Source organism: Diospyros lotus, chromosome 4 (assembly GCF_014633365.1).
Source record: "Diospyros lotus cultivar Yz01 chromosome 4, ASM1463336v1, whole genome shotgun sequence".
NCBI lineage: Eukaryota > Viridiplantae > Streptophyta > Magnoliopsida > Ericales > Ebenaceae > Diospyros > Diospyros lotus.
The window spans coordinates 29,954,060-29,975,582 of record NC_068341.1 but is presented as its reverse complement, the minus strand read 5'-3'; the positions used below and the strand labels follow the sequence as shown (position 1 = coordinate 29,975,582).

The following is a 21,523-nucleotide window of genomic DNA, read 5'->3' as shown; positions in this document are numbered from 1 at the left end:
GCTATCAATTCGACAATTTTTATTAATTAATTATCGAGATTAACCCTTGGGCTTCCCGGACCACCCGAGATCCTGACAAAATAATCCAAATTTATTTATTTTTCAATATCATGTAATACCGGGTATTACAACGGGTGCAGCCGATCGAGTGATAGCGACCGATGACGAGGGAGATCCAGTACGTGGCTACGGCGGCAAGGGGATCAGAGGGCCGATCGATGGTCGAAGAGGGATGTGAGCAGCGGTGGAGGTGGGCGGTGGTGGCGATCGTAGGGTCGGTGGAGTTGGCTGGAGGTGATTGCGACGGCTGTAATGGTGGCTGGGGAGTGCGCGCAGCGGTGGGCGTTCACGAAGGAGAAGATGAGAGAAGAAGAAGAAGAAGAGAAAAAAAAGGAAAAAAAATAGAATTTATTTTTATGGAAAAAAAAAACATATTTTATTATTCCGAAGATGTTGGCAAGAAGAAAAAAATTATCCGAACACATGAAAGTTGAGTTCAGGACTATTCAGATATTTATAATCTCAAACTTAAGTTTCGGAGCATTGAGCAACATAGATAAGTAATCAGGTAGGTTCTTCCCTAGTTATTCAACCAATCTTGTGCTAAATATCAAGAATGAAATTTTGAGATTTATAATATATGGCAAATTTCGAGGACGAATTTTTTTTTAAGGAGATGAGAATGTAATATCCTAATATTTTGAGAATAATAGTAATTAATTTTTGTCTTTAAAATATTTTTTTTTTTTTTACATTCATTAGAGATTATAATTTAGAAAACTAATGAGTTTAGAGTTAATGGGCTAACTTGAAAAATGAAAGGCTAAGTAAATGGGCTTATAGTTAGTAGGCTATGTTGAGAAATGAAAGGCTAAATAAATGGGTTTAGAGTTAGTAGAATAAGAAAGTGGGCTTAAATTTATGGACTATGTAAGGCTAATTCGCAAGCGTACGAATCACGTAAGTAATATAATGAATGAGTAGAGTGTCGATTCCATGAGGATTAGATTAATTACCAAAATTAGATTAACTTTAATATTATTTAGACTATAAAAAATGAGATGAATTTGAATAAATTAAATTAATGAGAACTAAACTTAAACTCAAATTTAAAAATAATTTAATTTGGATAAAATGGAGGCAACTAGGGTGTTTCGAATCCACTTATTAATCCGTCTTAATTTTTAATCAATTGGGTTTCTATCAATTCAATGGGATGAATAACTAAATTGGTTAGCTTCTTTTCCAAGATTTACTAAACTAATTAAATCTCAATTTATTAACAATCAACCTATTTCTCAATAGTTATAACAAAACGAAATTCATTATTAAGTTCCAATTCATTATCCCTCATAAGATTCAAGTATCAAATCCCTTATCAACTATCTATCTTATGAAATTTATTACTTCAACTTGTTATAAAAATTATCTCTCAGTCTCAAATCATAATACAAAATCAATTAAATGATGGTTAAATCACTTAATTGCATTAAGAACAAGTAATAAATAATTAAAATTACGGAAACAAACCCAATTAATAAAAATCAAGACTTCATAACAAGTTTCATCTCAAACCCTAGGTAAATAAATTTAGTTCATAATGGAATTAATAAAAAAAATAAGATATTAAAAGGAAATAGTAGCTTCCTGCCCAGATCTAAAATAGATCTGGGTCAAACGAATCTGGTACAGAGCTGCTCCTTCATCAGTGCTTCGACCTTCCTGTGCGCACAGCCTCCAGATCTTCCAATCTTCAATTTTCGCCGCAACAACTTCCAATTTCTCCTCAATTCCATCCCTGTTCATTCCTTCAGTCACTGCACCGCCCAGCCTCCTCCTAGCATTCCATCATCTTTTTTCATATCTATATATATATAACCCTTCATTCCTTTCCATATATTATTATTATATCTATATATATATATATATATGAAGCGCTGGTGAACCCTACTCCACATTCACGCCACTACATTCACCTCATATTATATAATTAAATAATATTATATTAAATATAAGATAATATATAATATAATAGATAAATATAAAATAATTTAATATATAATATTTAATATACTATTAATTATAATAACTTTAATTATATTATATTAATAATAATAATTCTATAAAATATTTATTTATTTATTATTTTTATTTTTATATCAAAATATTAATTTTAAAATTAACCTTATAATGTCTTTTTTTTCTTTTTTTTTATGCTCAAATCTTCGAAATAACATCCTTTGTTGAGTTCCTACAAAAAGAGATTAAAATAATGTAAAATTTATAAAAATACACATTTTTTGTAGGAAAAATAGCACAAGGTTAAGATGAAAAGTAGATAAAAATATGCATACAATTAAGCCCTACCAGACTAAATGAAAGAATAGTCCATTCAAAATAAGATTTAGTTGAAAATAATTGAAGTAAAAAATAATTAAAGATAGTAGGTGAAATAATGAAAAAATGTGGAGACAAAGTAGAGAGTGACAAATAATCAAAGATAATGGGTGAATTAATGGAGAAATGTGGGAGACAAAAATATGGTGTGGACAAATAATCAAAGATAATGGTGAATTAATGGAGAAATGTGGGAGACAAAATATGGTGTGGACAAATAATTAAAGATAGTGGATGAATTAATGGAGAAATGTGGGAGACAAAGTAGAGTGTGGCCAAATAATCAAAGATAATGGGTGAATTAATGGAGAAATGTGGAAGATAAAGTAGAGTATGAACAAATAATCAAAGATTATAAGTGAGATTTAGTGAAAAATAATTAAAAAAGTGATAAAATAATAAAAGATGGTGGATCACTACAATTATATTAAACTTAATTCAACCTCTATAAATAGAGAAACCTTGAAAGGTTAGAGGACTTGAATTAGAAAGAGAAATGTTGTAAAAAAGAAGGATTTGAGAGTAAGAGAGAGATTTGAGAAAGAGAAAGAAAGAATATAGAGAAAAATACCAAAAATTTCTAGAAAAATGCTATAAGTTGGGTTTAGCAGTTCGTGTGAAAATTTGTGGCAAAGGGTGTTGTTGGATACGCAAACCGAGACTTCATCGCAATATAGAAGAATACCGAACCACTCTGCGGGAAGGTAAGTTATCTTCAAAAATTTCTTTAAAAATTTCAGAAATATTAGAATGATATTTTAGAATTTTTGATGGTGAAATTGGAAGAGAAATGCATGATTAGTATTTATTATGGATTTTTGAGGCAATAGATGCTTGAAAATCAAAGAGAAAATGAGAAATAAATAGAACATGGATTTTAAAAATTATGAGAAAATTTCTGGGGCTTAGGAATATTGTTTTAGAAATTATTGTGAAGATAAATTGAGAAAAGTATATGAGAAAGTATTTATTTCATAATCTTGAGGAAATAATAGGAGGAAATTGGAGAAATTAGAAAAATTAGAGAAAAATTAGAAATATGATTTTCTTAAGTAATTATGGTGTTAGGGTACGTCAAGGTTTATAATTGAGTACAATTGGAAGTCTGATGCGAATTTTAAAGCAAAATTATGCTAGGGTCAAAATTATCTTTTTACAAGGTAAGTGGTACTATTCAACTGGATTTAGTTTATGAAAATGGCTTGCAAGTGGTTCCACCAAAACCTAATTTTATGTAAATATTTTCATCATGTTGTCATGCCTTGATGTAAACATGTCATGTGGATTGCATTTACATGTATTGATGACAAAGTATGCATATAAGCATGATGAGATTCACGGTCATACGTTGCATGGGCTTGGGATTAGGTACTAGCTCCGTTACTTTGCCAAGGGTGCACCCATACACCCCGGTCTGGCAGGGAGACTGGAAAAATGGCGGGTAATCTTAAGGTGCAGTCAATCCAAACATGAAAGTTATGATGTTATGTGCATTGCATTCATACATATGCATTATGATGTACTCTTACTTAGATGATTCATCATCTAATGTGGGCCTTGCCCCTGGAATATTCAAATGTTCCAGATGAGGTTTGCAGCGAAGACATAGAAGTGGATGAATTGTAAAGACGCAAGGCATTATGAAGTTAATTTCTGCATTTAGTTCCTGTATAAGGACCCGATCATGTATCAATCATGTTATGTTATGCTTTAAGTTATGATATGTTATGTTTTCAAGTTATGTTGGAAAAAAAAACTTACGTCATATTTCATGTTATGTTGAAGGACTTAAATACTATTGTCGAATAATCTTGTGTTTCTAATTTCGTTGAGGTGATCATGTAATATTATTAATGTTTGAAGCATGTTGAGGTTCGATTTTTGCTTCCGCTATTGATGATTACCTAGCCTAGCATAAACAGAGTAAGTAAGCTAATATTAAGCAGGTAGTAGAGAAATTTTGAAATTATATCATGATGGGTTATAAAAAAATATATATATAGTCAAAATTTCCTAAGTTATAACATGCCCGTGGAAGTGGGGTGTTACATCCTTCCTTTATTTTATGCATCTTGTAGTTGTGGTTGGGTGTCTTCTTCTTTGTAAGAAACCTTAGGGTTTGAGGGTAAAGAATGTCGAATCGAGTCGAGGTCCTACCGGTCCATGGCAGTGCTTTCGATGGCAATGTCATGGGGTTGGTTGTTGTATCCATGGCCAAAGCTAGGCATGTTTGGGTGAAAGTAGCATCGAAATGTTTGATTTTGGACGAGGGCAGTAATAGGATTGGTAGTTTTGAACGAGGGCTGGCAAGTCTAGTTCACCCTCTACCATTGTTACTCTTCTTCTTTCCTTGAAATTCCAGGCTCCCTACAGTCTGTGACCATCACACTGGTGTTGTTGCCTATCTTAGGCTTCACTATGGACTTCTTGCTCAGGCCTTTAGCCGGGGCACAGCCAAGAAGGCTTCCAATCAATATCTGCCCCGAGATATCAACTTGTGTTGCCCATGTTACCAACTTCTGAGTACCTTGTAGCTGTGTTTTTTCTTTTCTTTTCTTTTCTTCAGTGCTTGGATGCTTTAGATGTTGTGAGTATTGCGTGAGCCGAGGTTGCTGAACTTGCTTATTCTGAGGCATGGCTTGGCAAGATCGAGGTGGCTCCTAGTCTGCTAACACATGTATATATCCAAGGTATTGAGTAATAAAATAGGGAAATTCTATACTACTTTGTAGCTTCGTTCTTTCTTTCTTTAGTATACAGATACTTTTAAGTGTTGTGAGTACTGGGCGAGCCGAGGTTGCTTTAGCTTGTTTGATGCAAGGGTTGGTTGAGGCAAGACCTAGAGAACTCGGGGTCTGTTAATGCCTATCTGATATAAGGCTATATCAGGATGGGATCGAGATGACTCGAGGTCCATTGAGGCTAGATCGAGAAGATTCAAGGTCTGTCGATGCTTGTCTAATACAGGGGTTTTTAGGTTGGGACCAAGATGACTTGAGGTCCGTTGAGGCGAGGCTGAGAAGACTCGAGGGTTGTCGATGCTTTTCTAATACAAGGCATGGTTTGAATGGGGGAATTCCCTGAAGTTCGCCAATTGGGATAGACCCAGGAGCTTAGGGGCGAACTGACCAAGTCGATTTGTTCTGGCAGCACGGCTTGGCGAGACCGAGGTGACTCGAGGTCCATCGGCCTGTTTGATACAAGGCATAGTTTGAACGGGGGAATTCCCAGAGGTCCGCTCGCCAGGATAGACTTAGGTGCTTGGGGGCGGACTAATCGTGTCTGTTTGTTCCAGCAACACGGCTTGGCGAGACCGAGGTGACTCGAGGTCTGTTGGCCTGTTTGATACAAGGTGTAGTTTCAACAGGGGAATTCCCCGAGGTCCGCCCGCCGGGATAGACTTGGGAGCTTGGGGGTAGACTGATAATGTCAATTTGTTTCGACAGCACGGCTTGGCAAGACCGAGGTGACTTGAGGTCTGCCGACTAGTTTGATACAAGGCTAAAGAGACTTCTTTTAAGAGTGAATGAAGTGCTTGGGATGATGATCTTTGGGATAATAATTTTATCTGGGGATTCTGAGTGCTGATATAAGATAAAATATTTAGGCTTGGACCCATGTAAGGATATAAATAAATAGCAAATGGAAGTAGTTACATTGATAAAATGAAATATACTCAATTTGAGTGATACAGGAAGATAGTTGCTTAGCTATAGTATTTTCGCAGGCTAGTTGCATTCCATGATCAGGGCAGCGACTGTCTCGAGAGCTCCATAAGGTGGTAGGCTCTGTTGTTGAGGTAATTAATGACTCGATAAGGACCTTCCCAGTTGGCGCTGAGTTTTCCTTGTGCAGGTTGCTTCCTAGGGCCTTCAATCTTTCTGAGGACCAGGTCCCCCTTTTAGAATCTTTTGGACTAACCATTTTATTGTATTTTCGAGCTGCCCTTTATTTGGTAGGCTATTCATGGATATGGGCCTAGTCCCGAATCTCCTAGATGAGATCGAGGTCAGTTCACTATTCTTTGTTGTTGGTGTCTTCCTAGAAATGTTGTCGTCTGGGACTGGATTCCCCAAGTTCTACTGGTATCATAGCTTTGAATTCGTAGGTTAACTGAAAAGGGGTTTCCAAAGTCGAGGTTTGGGCTGTTGTGTGGTATGACCATAATACCATTGGAAACTCGTCCGACCATGTGCCCTTGGCTTGATTAAGTCGTTTCTTTAGTCCGACCAAGATGATTTTATTAGCAGCTTTCACCTGGTCGTTAGTTTGAGGTGCTCAACCGAGGTGAAGACCTAGTGAATGTTAAGCTCTTGGCATAATTCATGTAGTCTGTTGTTGGTGAACTGGGTGTCGTTGTTTGAACTTAGCACACCAAGGGGGCCATATCGACAAACGATGTTCTTCCAAATGAATCTCTTGATCCTCTTGATGGTGATAATTGTCAGGGGCTCAGCTTCGATCCATTTAGTGAAATAATCGATTGCCACCACAATGAACTTAAGATGTCCAACGGTTGTTGGGAAAGGCTTGAGGATGTCTATTCCCCATTTGTGAAATGGCCACGAGCTGTTGAGATCTCTTTTAGCGGAGAGTGATGTGTACTTGCAAACTTTTGGCATTTGTCGCAGTGTTTGATATAAGCCATGCAGTCATTTCTCATTGTCGGCCAATAGTACCCGGCTCTTAGTACTTTTACTGTCAGGGATCGTCCCCCGAGGTAGCTTCCGCATACCCCTTCATGTACTTCAACTATAATGTAGGGTGATTGGTTGGTGTTGACATACTTAAGGAGCGGTGTGGAAAAGCCTCTCCTGTACAGTTGTTCCCGGAGCAAGGTAAAGAAACAGGCGGATTTTTTGAGTTTCCTGGCTTCTTTCTCGTCAGCGGGGAATGTCCCATTCTATATGAATCGGATGATAGGTGCTCCCCAGAATTCGGGTGCTGCCTCCACACCCTGTACGTCAGGTAGGTCGACTGTGGGCGAGTCCAAGGCCTCTTGTATAATAGACTAGTTGTTCCCATATTTTTTTAGGTCGGTCGCGCATTTTGTTCTCTGGGAATATATTTGATTTGGAGGTATTCAAAGGATTCGGCTAAGGTTCTAACCTTATTGAGGTACCAGCCGAGTTGTGGTTCCTTTGTTTAGAATTCACCCTTAACTTGATTAGTCACCAACTGAGAGTCACTCTGCTCCCATTTCTTTGGCTAAGATTAACCTTGTAATACCCCATATTTTCGTAAGGTTGCCACGTATTTTAAGTGAGTTTAAAATATCAAAAAATATGCTTGAAGTGGCAACAAGTGACCGAATCGATTTTGGTTTAAGGGGGGAGATTATTTATTTTAAGATTTGTGAAATCGTTTGAAATATTTTTATTTAAATATGAAGTTTTTCAAACAATCATTGGGGGAGAGTTTAGAAGGGGGAGAGAGATTATCTTTTGATTCCAGGAAGAGTCCATTTTTTCAAAAGACTTACCTTTTTGATTTATGACAAAAAGGGGGAGAGAGATATATGTTGAAATTGATTTTAAGTTTTGTCATCATCAAAAAGGGGGAGATTGATATTTTACTCTTGTGTTTAGTTTTGATGATGAAAAATTTCAAATGTATTTTTTTTCTCAATCAAAGCATATGGTTTGGAAACAAAAATCAATTTCAAAGTGCTTTGTTAAAATGATCTATGATCTTTTATATTATTTGGAGATTAGCATAAACAAGTTTTAAGATCTAAAAAGAATCTCCTTGAAATCGTTGGTCAAAATAATTCTAAGGCAAAAGACCAACTAGAACATGTTTTTGAAAGTGTGTTCATTTTAGAAAGTGTTCATTTTAGAAAACTATCTCCTAGTATTTTGATATCTAATATCTCTTGGTAATGAATGGTTTTGATAAATGACTATATGAAAATCAATTTCTACTATGTGGATTATATGAATGAGAAAATGAATTTTTAGTATATAAGTTTTGCAGCAAGATATGAAAACTTATAGAAGAAATATTGAGTATGGTTGAGAGTGATTTGAAAAACTTGCTTGTTGAGAGTGATTTGTTTCAAAATATACTTTTGATGATTTCAACTTGCTTTCAAAATAATCAAAATGAGGATTCAAAAGAATCAAACGAGGATTTGATAAATTTTCAATCTTTTCAAAAGGATAGTCGACTATGTTTTTCATTCTGTTGACTATGCCTGAAAATAGTCGACTATTCTGTTTGATCTGTCGACTATTCAAGGCATCTGTCGACTATTTTAGCATCTGTCGACTATCGAGTAAGGATAGTCGACTATGCCTTTTGGTCTGTTGACTATTTTTGTTCATAAGTTTCAAAATTTTCTTCACATTTTTGCATCTGTCGACTATTGGAATGTGTCTGTCGACTATTGAAAATTTGTGTTATAAGATAGTCGACTATTCGTTTTGTCTGTCGACTATTTCTTGCTTTACTTGTAAAAATAGTCAACTATGCATTTCTTCTGTCGACTATTTCTTTTTGCAGAAAGCTCCAACGGCTATTTTTTCAAATCCCAACGGCTCCAAACGGCTATATTTCTCTTCAACTTTGTGGGACACTTATATATACATGTCATAGATGATCAAGAGAAGGCTAATGGATGGGAATGAAATTATTTGAGCTTACTGTTATTCTCATTTGTATTTAAAATCGTCTGTGCTTTAATTTTCTCTCTTCAAGGCTTCGATCTTCACTTGTAATTATTTACTTCAAGCCTTGTATCATTTTTGAGAGATCATTGTAACTAAGAGTTGTACTCTTAGATTCTCTATTCGATTGTTTGTATTTTTCCTAGCAATAGCTAGAGGGCCCATTAAATTGGGAGGTTGTATTTTTCCTAGCAGTAGCTAGAGGGCCCATTAAATTGGGAGGTTGTATTTTTCCTAGCAGTAGCTAGAGGGCCCATTAAATTGGGAGGTTGTATTTCCTAGCTTGTGTAGCTAGAGGGCCTACTTGTGTAAGTAGGAGGTTTTAGTGAATTGATTTAAAATCCTTAGTGGGAGCTAAGGTAGTGGATTAGGCTTGGTTTAAACCGAACCACTATAAATCCTTTGTGTCTTTTTTTCTTCTTGCTTTACATTTATCATCTCATATGTTCTACGTTTTAAGTCACTAAAACCTCAATTGGGTCAAAAAGTTTTCAAGTTTCTACCAAGCTTTTAATTATACCAATTCACCCCCCCTCTTGGTGTGTGCCATAGCATCTCCCATTCTAACAATTGGTATCAAAGCCTAACTCCTTATTTCAAGGTCTAACAACCTGAGGAGAGATCCATGGCTCTTAAGGAAGGTTATCCTACTAATGTGGCACCGTATTTTGATGGCTCTTATTATGATTTTTGGAGAAAAAGAATTTGTATTTTCATGACATCCGTCGACTGTTATTTGTGACATATTGTGGAAAATGGTTTTGTTTCAAAACCAAAGATGGAATGGGATGATCGTGATAAAATGATTTTTTCTTTAAATATTAGAGCTATGCATATTTTACAGCATGCCCTAAGTGATGATATTTATGTTAAAGTTTCTAAATGCTTCAATGCTAAAGATATTCTAAACACTCTTGATTCATTATATCTTTCTAACAAATGTTGTGAGAATGTTGATGAAAGTATACAGATTGAAAATCCTTTGAACCATCAACAAATATAGGAGAAAGAAAGCTCCCACGTCTCTAGTGATAAAAGCTCAAACGTGTGCTTCATGATAAATGAAGAAGAGGAGGTAACCTCTACTTCTACTCTTGTTATTGATATTGAAAATGATCATGAATCTAGTTCTTTGAATGATAAAAATGATGATCATGATACTTTTTCAAATGAAGAGTTGTTAAATGCTTTTAATGATTTACATGCCAACTTTGAAAAACTATGTTTGAAAAACAAAACTCTTCAAGATCAATTAGACTTGTTGTCAAATGAATTGGAAGCTTTAAAATCTAAAAATGAATATTTACTTGCTTCCAATAATGAACTATCAATGAAAAATGATTTGAATGAAAATCAATTGAAATCTCCTAATGTTCCTTTAAATGAGAAACCTATTTCAAATAGGAAGTTTTCAAATTCTTGTGATCATGTTAAAGGTGTTCAAAACTTTCATAATCAAAGAGCAAATTTCAAAAGCTCATCTATACACACCTCTCATGATATTAAATGTTTTCATTGTAACAAGTTAGGCCACATTGTATCTAGTTGTCCTTTTAGGAGGAAATCATCTAGTGGTCCTAAAATGAAATGGATTCCTAAGGGAACTAAAGTATCTAATACTTCCTATATTAAACCCCAAGGATCCAAGTATGTTTTGAAACCTAAAAATGATCATTTTAAGAGGAATGTGCATAAGGATAAAAGGAAAATGAATTTCAAACGAAAACCCTTTGCTACACATCCTAGTCATTGGTATCATTTTGAACATAAAGGTTTCATAACAAAACATCCACATAAGCTAAAACAAGTTTGGGTTCCTAAGGAGGAGCTTTATGCTAACATGGGTGAACCCAAGGTGGTTTGGGCACCAAAAGCTTGTGGATAGTGTTTATGTAGGTTGCTTGACATCCAAATGAACTTTAAAGAGAAATCTTTGTGGATGAGTCAAGCATGAAGGAAAAGGGGATGAAAAGAGATTCAACCCCAAAAGATGTATTGTCATCCAAGAGTAAGATTTTATTAATTAAAATCTTGGTGGTACATTTCTATCCATAAATTCTCTATGTTTAATAATTTTGATGATTTTGAATTATAAGTGTGCCATTATGATTTTGTTGAAAATTTTCTATTCATAATGTCAAATATATTGGTTTCTCAAAATTAAGGGATATTTATAGTGTTATGATATAGGCAGTGACTAAGGGGGAGAATAAAATTTGTTTCCCTAAATTTTGTGCTAGAAAATATTGTCTTGATAAATGGTCTTAAGCTCAACCTAATTAGCATATGTCAATCGTGTGACAAAAGATATTAAATATGCTTGAATGCCTAATCATGTGATGTATCTTGTCACAAAGCAAATGAAATGAAGATCATAGAAAACAGGATAGAAATTGTGCATAGACTTATTCTCATCTAGTATAAGAGAAATGCCTAGTATCATTCATCTCCTATCTATTTATCTATGGCATAATGAACTAAGTCATGCAAATATGAATATGCTTCTATAATCTATCCAAATATGATCTTGTTGAGAAACTGCCTAAAGCTAAATATGAAAAATATTTGAGGCATCCATGAAAGGCTAACAAATAAGTATATCATTTAAGCCTTCAAAACTTGGCTATGTCATAAAAGACTAGGTCATGTGAGCATAAATGTTGTTGACTATCTATCCAACGTGATTTTGTTGAGAGATTGCCTAAGAACAAATATGAAAGAAACCACATTTGTGGTGCATGAATGAAAGGCAAATAAATAAGTTTATGCTTAAAAATGAGGGTTCAACCCTTAGGCCTCTAAGTTTACTTCATTTAGATATTTGTGGTCCTATGAGAACTCTAAACTTAGGTGAAAAATAATATGTGCTAGTTATTATGAATGATTACTCTAGGTTCACTTAATAATATTTCTTATATCTAAGAGTGAAACATTTAGCCCATTTGAAATATTTTCAAAAGATAAAAGTATGTGTATTTCAAAAATTAGAAAGTGAACATGGGGATATTTTGAAATGAACAATTCAAGCACTATTGTGAAGAAAAATAATATTGGTCATAATTGTTTTTTAGTGCTAGAACAAAATGAGGCAGTTGAAAAGAAAGATAGATCTTTACAGTAAATGGCTAGAATTGTGCTATGTGAAAAAATTCCTTTTTAGTCTAAGCCATTAACACCTCATGCTACATGTTGAATAGGATTTTTATAAAGCCTATCTTAAAGAAAACCCCTATGAGTTATAAACCAAATATTCCATATTTTCATGTTTTTTTTTTGCAGTACATGTTTTATCCTTAATAGTGGTAAAAACTCTTTAGAAAAGATTTGATGAAAGAATTTTCTTAAGATATTCTACTCAAAGTAAAGCATATAGAGTATTTAATAATATGACTCTAAAAATAGAAGAATCTATTCTAGTTATAGTTAATTATGTGAGGGTTGAAGTTCCAAAACCCAAGGAAGGTGGTGATAAAGAATTAGGATAAAGATTTGAAAAATTCTCATTAGATCATTAGAATCAAATCTATCAAATGATAATAAGCTTAATTGCTTAATGAAGAAAATGTATCTCATGAAAAGAGAAAATCATCATTTCTAAGAGAAAATGTGTGCAAGATAATGAGATCATAGAAAATGTTTCTAGAAAAATTAGAACAAGATCTTCTCATTAGAAATAAGTGTTAATATGATGTCTTTATATCTCAAGAAAGCCAAAAAGCATTAAGAAAGCCTTGAATGATAAAAATTGGTTTATGGCTATGCAAGAAGGGCTAAATAAATTTGAAATAAGTGGTGTATGCAATTGGTTCCAAGACCTAAGGATCACCCAATCATAGTAACCAAAAGGGTCTTATAAACAAAATTAGAATTAAATCTAGATTAGTAGCTTAAGAGTATAATCAAGTAAAAGGGGAAGATCATAATGAAACTTATGCTCCCGTAGCAAGTCTAGAAGCCATAAAAATGTTGTTGGCATTTGCATTCCATAATTCTTTAAGCTATATCAAAAGAAAGTTAAGAGTGCCTCTTTAAGTGGTTATAAATAAGGAAATATATGCGGAACAAACTCCCAATCTTAAGAATCCTCAATATGAGAATCATGTGGTCAAACTCAACAAGGCACTATATTGTTTTAAACAAGCCCCTAAGTTAAGTCCGAGCAAGTTTGTTCTAGAAGAAAACCTTAAAAGAGCTCAAATAGATATAACATTGCTTCTAAGCCTCATAACAAGGACATTTTATGAATCTACAAATGATTTATGCAGCATCTTCAAATAAATCCCTATGGAATCTATTTTCCAATTTAATGCAAAGGGAACTTGAGATAAGTATAGTATAAAGAAGATGAAGGGATCTTCATGTCTAAGCAAAAATTACATATTCTTAAGAAATTTAATATTTTTGAAAAGTGGCATCTCAAAAGAGTAGTACATCAAGCCTAGACAATTATGAGAAATGCCAAATGGTGGAAAATGAGCTATATAGAAATATGATTGGACTTTTGCTATATTTGATAGTTACTAGGATGAACATTATGTTTAGTATTTACCTATATACTAGATTTCAATCAAATCCTAAGAAATCTCATCTCGGAGGGAAAAATAGCTAAAAAGAACACTAGTGGCTCATGCAAATTTATTAGAAATCTCCTAGTGTAATTGTTTAGAAGGAAGTAAAATTCCATTCCATTCTCTTTTACTAAAGGTGAATTTATAGTTGCTCGAATCCTATGGATGGAAGAAAAAGACTATGGCATAAATCCCCACAATATTCCAAATCAAATGTGCAAATACAAATGCTATAACCCTAGCAAAAATTCAAGGAATCTTGCTGAAAAAGAAAATATCAAATGGTTTCATGTCCAAATCTATTGGAAATCAAACTCTAGATAAATCCCTATCAATCCTTGTGTTCAAGTGATTTTATCTGAAGAAGTCTCGATCCTTCATTTCTCTCAAATCTATCATTGGTTAAATCAAAGGGCTTCGCCGCCAATTTCTTAGATCTCAAAAAAATTGATAAATGATATATTCTTGACGGCATATAGTATTCATGTCTTGAATCATTTATAATGCTATTTTTCTTGTATGAAATAGCTTGATTATCTTTGTGTGACAAATGAATACTTGAGTATGAAATCATGCTTTATTTGCTAAAGGATCATCTTGCTTCTTGAAGTTATCTATATGTAATGATCCTATGTGATTACAAGTATGGCTAAGATTATTAAAAGATAAATGTATGTTCTTAAAGCCTATCCTTAATATGTCTTGCATTAAATCTGCCATAACTTGTTTAGATTTATACTTTTGGATGACTACTTATTCTTTGAACATATATATATGAGTGCATGTGGTTCATTCCTCAAATTTATGATCATTGTCATATTTTACTCTTGCGAAAATCATTTGAATTGAGACAAATTGCTATTCTATTTTTATATGAAAAATGTCTCTATATCTTAAAACCTCCCGTATAAGTTTAAAGGGGAGTCTTTTTCAAAAAGAGTCTTTCTATTTGCTTGAAATGATCTATTTCACTCCTATATTGATCATTTAATGTATATGCCTATTATATGATGAATGGCTATGCATTTGATCTAGTGCTTTGATTGTTTAAATATGAGTTATTACTTTGAAAGATATAGATTGGCTCTGATATGATCATGAGTTCCCAAAATGGTATGAAATTTTTTTTGCATCTCATGAAAAAGTTTATATATATATATATGACGTGCTCAAAAATTATGTTTGATATTAATAATGTCATCTTAAGGGGGAGCTATCTCTAGTTCTTAAAACTATCTTTACTTGATTATGATTCATTTCTATTGAAAAGATTTTGGTTTAAGGGGGAGATTATTTATTTTAAGATTTATGAAATCGTTTGAAATATTTTTATTTAAATATGAAGTTTTTCAAACAATCATTGGGGGAGAGTTTAGAAGGGGGAGAGAGATTATCTTTTGATTCCAGGAAGAGTCCATTTTTTCAAAAGACTTACCTTTTTGATTTATGACAAAAAGGGGGAGAGAGATATATGTTGAAATTGATTTTAAGTTTTGTCATCATCAAAAAGGGGGAGATTGATATTTTACTCTTGTGTTTAGTTTTGATGATGAAAAATTTCAAATGTATTTTTTTTCTCAATCAAAGCATATGGTTTGGAAACAAAAATCAATTTCAAAGTGCTTTGTTAAAATGATCTATGATCTTTTATATTATTTGGAGATTAGCATAAACAAGTTTTAAGATCTAAAAAGAATCTCCTTGAAATCGTTGGTCAAAATAATTCTAAGGCAAAAGACCAACTAGAACATGTTTTTGAAAGTGTGTTCATTTTAGAAAGTGTTCATTTTAGAAAACTATCTCCTAGTATTTTGATATCTAATATCTCTTGGTAATGAATGGTTTTGATAAATGACTATATGAAAATCAATTTCTACTATGTGGATTATATGAATGAGAAAATGAATTTTTAGTATATAAGTTTTGTAGCAAGATCTGAAAACTTATAGAAGAAATATTGAGTATGGTTGAGAGTGATTTGAAAAACTTGCTTGTTGAGAGTGATTTGTTTCAAAATATACTTTTGATGATTTCAACTTGCTTTCAAAATAATCAAAATGAGGATTCAAAAGAATCAAACGAGGATTTGATAAATTTTCAATCTTTTCAAAAGGATAGTCGACTATGTTTTTCATTCTGTTGACTATGCCTGAAAATAGTTGACTATTCTGTTTGATCTGTCGACTATTCAAGGCATCTGTTGACTATTTTAGCATCTGTCAACTATCGAGTAAGGATAGTCGACTATGCCTTTTGGTCTGTCGACTATTTTTGTTCATAAGTTTCAAAATTTTCTTCACATTTTTGCATCTGTCGACTATTGGAATGTGTCTGTCGACTATTGGAATGTGTCTGTCGACTATTGAAAATTTGTGTTATAAGATAGTCGACTATTCGTTTTGTCTGTCGACTATTTCTTGCTTTACTTGTAAAAATAGTCAAGTATGCATTTCTTTTGTCGACTATTTCTTTTTGCAGAAAGCTTCAACGGCTATTTTTTCAAATCCCAACGGCTCCAAACGGCTATATTTCTCTTCAACTTTATGGGACACTTATATATACATGTCATAGATGATCAAGAGAAGGCTAATGGACGGGAATGAAATTATTTGAGCTTACTATTATTCTCATTTGTATTTAAAATCGTCTGTACTTTAATTTTCTCTCTTCAAGGCTTCGATCTTCACTTGTAATTATTTACTTCAAGCCTTGTATCATTTTTGAGAGATCATTGTAACTAAGAGTTGTACTCTTAGATTCTCTATTCGATTGTTTGTATTTTTCCTAGCAATAGCTAGAGGGCCCATTAAATTGGGAGGTTGTATTTTTCCTAGCAGTAGCTAGAGGGCCCATTAAATTGGGAGGTTGTATTTCCTAGCTTGTGTAGCTAGAGGGCCTACTTGTGTAAGTAGGAGGTTTTAGTGAATTGGTTTAAAATCCTTAGTGGGAGCTAAGGTAGTGGATTAGGCTTGGTTTAAGCCGAACCACTATAAATCCTTTGTGTCTTTTTTTCTTCTTGCTTTACATTTATCATCTCATATGTTCTACGTTTTAAGTCACTAAAACCTCAATTGGGTCAAAAAGTTTTCAAGTTTCTACCAAGCTTTTAATTATACCAATTCACCCCCCCTCTTGGTGTGTGCCATAGCATCTCCCGTTCTAACATTGCTGTCCGAAATCTGGTGCCTGCTCGTGAGTTACACGTGCCGAAAAATGGCTGCGTGTGAAGGTGCGTGGCCCACCTTTCCAGGGCGTGTGAGAGCGCGTGAAAGGCCTATTTTCCTTAAAATTTTCTAGTTATACCCCTAATTTAATGCCCCTGAATCCTATATAAAAATATTTGAGGTTAAGTTTACCAAAACGCGTGTTTTCTGCAGAAACTTAGGCCATTTGTTGTGAAATTATACCGTCAAAGATATAAACCAACAAGGTGAGACTTTTATACTCCAAATCCTATTTTTTATTCTCTTATGGGAGACTTGTATTGCATGAGACGTGTTTTGTGAAGTTCTTATACGCACACTTTTGTTATTCTCTTATGTGAAATCATGTTGCATATATGAAATGTATTTTTTTCTGGAAAATATATGTTGTTGGCTTTTTAACTATTGTATTTATAAAATTCATGTGGCCATACTATTGTACCTATTTGTTGTTGGCCGAGGGAAAAAGTCGGATATCCCCCAAGAGGCGCTATGCGTGCACTATCGAGAAAACTCTTGTGGGGAAGACTGTGAGTCGAAGGAACAATGGATGTGGTGCTTGCATGAGTTCTATGAGGTCGGGCCGAAGTGACATTGTTAGGGACCTCTCGAGAGGTGCTATGCATGCGCCATTGCGAAAGCTCTCGTTAGAGGAGGTTGACGTGTTCACGAGGCACTTCAGAGTAGTTCTCGTTATCTTCTTATACATTTTATACCTGATCATGCATCGATATAAACTATTTTTTTTTGGAGTTCCTCACTAGAAGATTCATCTTCTAATTGGACTATGTCCCTGGAATATTCAAACGTTCTAGGTTCGACGAGCGGCTCTAAGGAAAAGAAGGTAGCTGAAGAATTAGCTTAAATTACTGTCTATAGCATGATTAGCATATTTTTGTTTATGTGCAAACCTATGTAATTTTGGCTATGTGATAGAGCGCATATTTTCATATTATTTAGCCCTCATACTTAGTCTTTTTGCACGTTAGTTTTTTCATTTTATTCATCTTGATTTTGTTTTATTTTATTTTATAGGAATTGGGCTTCACACTATTTTATTTTATTTTGGACAGATTAGGGCTTCCTGGGTCATAAGGAATTTTGATGGCAAGAAGGGAAACAAGGAGATTGGAGACAAAGAAGCAAAAGTGTGCTGACAGATTTGACCTTCTGTGCTTATTTCGAGTTTTTGGCCAAGTTATAATCCCAGAACGTGAATGATGTCTTCAGAGATATTGTAGAGGACTTCTTGGGCTTTCCATAATGGTATGATTTTTCCAAATCCGAGTTCGTTTGGGCCTCCAAATATTGCTTCAAGTTAGGGCCGAAAAGCTTGGCCAAATCCTAATTGGATTAGAATTCTGCACAAACATGGAATCTTTAAAAGGCCATAACTTGAGATTCAGATGTCCAAATCAAGTTATTTAAAGCCCAAATTCATCTAATCTTCCTGATGCACAATTTTTATGAAGGGGCCAAATCCCAAAACGCACGTTATCCTATTCGAAATCGGCTGTGAAGTGGCGGTAACCTAGGGTTTCCTCCCTAAGCTCTATTTAAACACATTAAGAGGCCATTAGGGAAGGATTCTTTTCTCACGTGAACAGTAGCCAATTTTCCTTTTTCTCCATTGTTCTTGTCAAGATGGAAGGCTAAGGATTTTGTAACCGGTTGCATGCCATACTCCTTATCTGGTTTGAATCTTTGGACGTTTTTGTATATTTGTTTTCATCTTTAATCTTATGGTTTTGTTTCTTTGCTTCTTCTCAAGTGTGTATGTATTTTATGCGATCGTACGAATGCATGCATGATGCTTGGGCAGATTTGACTAATAGGCTCGATTGGGGTATTGGTTTGCAAGAAACAACATAAACTTAGTGGGCGATTGTTCATGTCGGTTTTAGATCTGTGTGCTAAAAAAATTGAAACTTGTATATTGATCAAGAAGATCTTCTGTGATTTTTATATTTGTTTCGATTTAGTCTTCGGCAATTGTCAAGCATATTTTGTTAGATCTGGGGATTAAAGATAAATAGGTTCTTTATATGGTGGATGATGATAACCGGGTAGGGAGGAAAGGTTGCAACTGGTTGCATCTCGGTTTACTATCTTCATGTTTATTTTGTTTTCTGTTTTTCACCAAATCCCCCCCCCCGTTTAGTCTTGTTTTGACAGATCCGTTTGAGGTTCGTTGGGAGATGACTTTGGGTTGCACCCTTGCTGCAAATCAAAATCATTATTCATCTAATCTATCGATGTTCGACAGCCTGATCAGATTTTGGCGCCGTTGCCGGGGAACCGTCAAAACTATTTCTGTCATAACATGATACTAATTTCTAACCCTTTTCCTTTTTTCCTTCACTGATTTTCTTCTAATATTACTAACTTTCATTTTTTTTTTTTTTTGTTTCTGGTTTCTTTTTAGGTGATCAGTTGTGCGACACAATATAGAAGAACCGTCAATCTGTTATGCCATAACAAGATTTGTTTTCTGTCTTTGGTTTCTTTTTAATTCTCTTTCATTCTTTGTTACTTTCTTTTGTTGCTTCTTTGTGTTTTGCTCTTTGGTTTCTCTTATTTATTTGTTCATCCTTTTCGATTTTCTTTGTTCTTCTTTTCTTTTCTGTTCTCGGTTTTCTTGTTTTCTGTTTTTGCTACAACCAGCACTGTTCACTGCCGACGACTATCTCGGAATGCCCTGATTTTTGGTGTCCAAAGGAATGGGGGTGTGGGGAGAAATAGTCACTGCTATGTAGTGTGGAGGGCGTATTTTGGCCAAAATCAAACGTTTAGACCATTTTTTGGGCCATTTTGTGTTTTCTTGGTGTGTTTATGTGATTTTTCCTTGTGTGTTTTGTTTTGTTTTTGTTCTTGTTGATACTCAATGCATGACTTGAGGAATTGAGGTTAGAGGCATATGAGAACTCCAGGATCTACAAGGAAAAGACCAAAGCTGCACACGACAAATTGATTGCCAAGAAGGAGTTCAACGTTGGCAATAAAGTCCTCCTCTACAATTCACGCCTAAAGTTGATGCCTGGTAAGTTGCGTTTTAGATGGGTTGGTCCTTTTGTGGTTACTCATGTTTCTCCCTATGGTGTAGTTGAGATCATGGACGGGTCGACTACGAAGAAATTCACAATTAATGGGCAGAGGCTTAAACATTTCTACGAGGGCTTTACAGAACACACAGTGGAGGAGCTATCTCTCTTGGACCTTCCTCCAACTTGATACCACCAGGCTGTTTATCTCTCCTTACTTTTCTTACTTGTCCTATACCTGATTCTTGCTGCATGCTTACATTGAGGACAATGTAATGTTTGAGTGTGGGGGGGAGTTTTAGAATAGAAGTTTCTTTTCAAAAAAAAAAAAAAAAAGATTTTTGACAAAATGAGGCAAATTGAGTTTGACAGAATTTGGCATGATTAGAAAGTCGATCTTATCTTTTTGGGCTTTCAAGAAAATTGGAAATGAGTTTGGCTTGGTGAGTTGATTGAGGTAGTCTTTGTGAGGATATTTGTGCTCATGCATGTTCTTTCTTATGATATGCGTGCATTCACTAATTATGGGTATTACTCCAGAGCTTGTTTTGAATCTTTATTGAAGCTATCAGTGCTCGTGCATGTGAAAAGATGATTAAGGCATTTTTTTTCATTTTACTCGCAATTTTTCAAAAAAAAAAAAAAAAAGGATTTTTCCCCTTTTTTAGGTTGAAGAACATTCATTGCATCTCTTGATCATGGTAACATATTAAGAAAGTCCCTTTGGAATCAAAAGAAAAATAGATAGAAAGGCCAAGGTGAGATGGAGCGTAAAACGCACTCACAAAGGTTGGGATGGAGCGTAAAACGCACCCACCATTCAGTGAAAAAAAAAAAGAAGAGAAAGTTCTATTTTCTGCTTGCTTAATAGTTCTTCATTGATCTTGGATTGTCTTGAATGTTTTCTTCCTAAGGTTTACTTTACTTTTCATTGTTATCTTCCTATCCTTTTCAGAGCCATGAATAAAAGTCCTTTTGATTTGCATGCAAAAAGCATTGAGAGTGGAGATTTAGAAGATGAGCATATCTGGTAGTGGAATTGTGATTGAGTGGAGTGAGGCATAGCATTTGAGGAACTTGAGAGCATATTCTTATTCTATGAGGGTCTGCTTATTTTGACTCGTCTTGCTAAGTAAAATTGCCATGCTACTTGTTTGTCTTGGAAGTGTAAGAAAGATGATCTTTGAGTGTTAAATTCCTATAAAACTTGCCGTGCCTCTCATTTTGCATTCTTCACATCCCTTTTGTTATTGAGTATTAGTGTCTAATGTTTTGCCTAGGAGTGCAAAAGTTTAAGTGTGGGAGAATTTGATAGAGCGCATATTTTCATATTATTTAGCCCTCATACTTAGTCTTTTTGCACGTTAGTTGTGTCATTTTATTCATCTTGATTTTGTTTTATTTTATTTTATAGGAATTGGGCTTCACACTATTTTATTTTATTTTGGACAGATTAGGGCTTCCTGGGTCATAAGGAATTTTGATGGCAAGAAGAGAAACAAGGAGATTGGAGACAAAGAAGCAAAAGTGTGCTGACAGATTTGACCTTCTGTGCTTATTTCGAGTTTTTGGCCAAGTTATAATCCCAGAACGTGAATGATGTCTTCAGAGATATTGTAGAGGACTTCTTGGGCTTTCCAGAATGG

General features: G+C 34.4%; 1 protein-coding gene across 1 annotated transcript; it reads left to right on the top strand.

Annotated features, from left to right (window-relative positions):
- The first annotated feature begins 161 nt into the window (after positions 1-161).
- On the top strand, positions 162-20,067 carry LOC127799767 (uncharacterized). The gene is made up of 2 exons (XM_052333992.1): positions 162-294; positions 19,748-20,067. The coding sequence occupies exons 1-2, from the start codon at positions 162-164 to the stop codon at positions 20,065-20,067; spliced, it is 453 nt and encodes a 150-aa protein (XP_052189952.1).
- Positions 20,068-21,523: the final 1,456 nt, after the last annotated feature.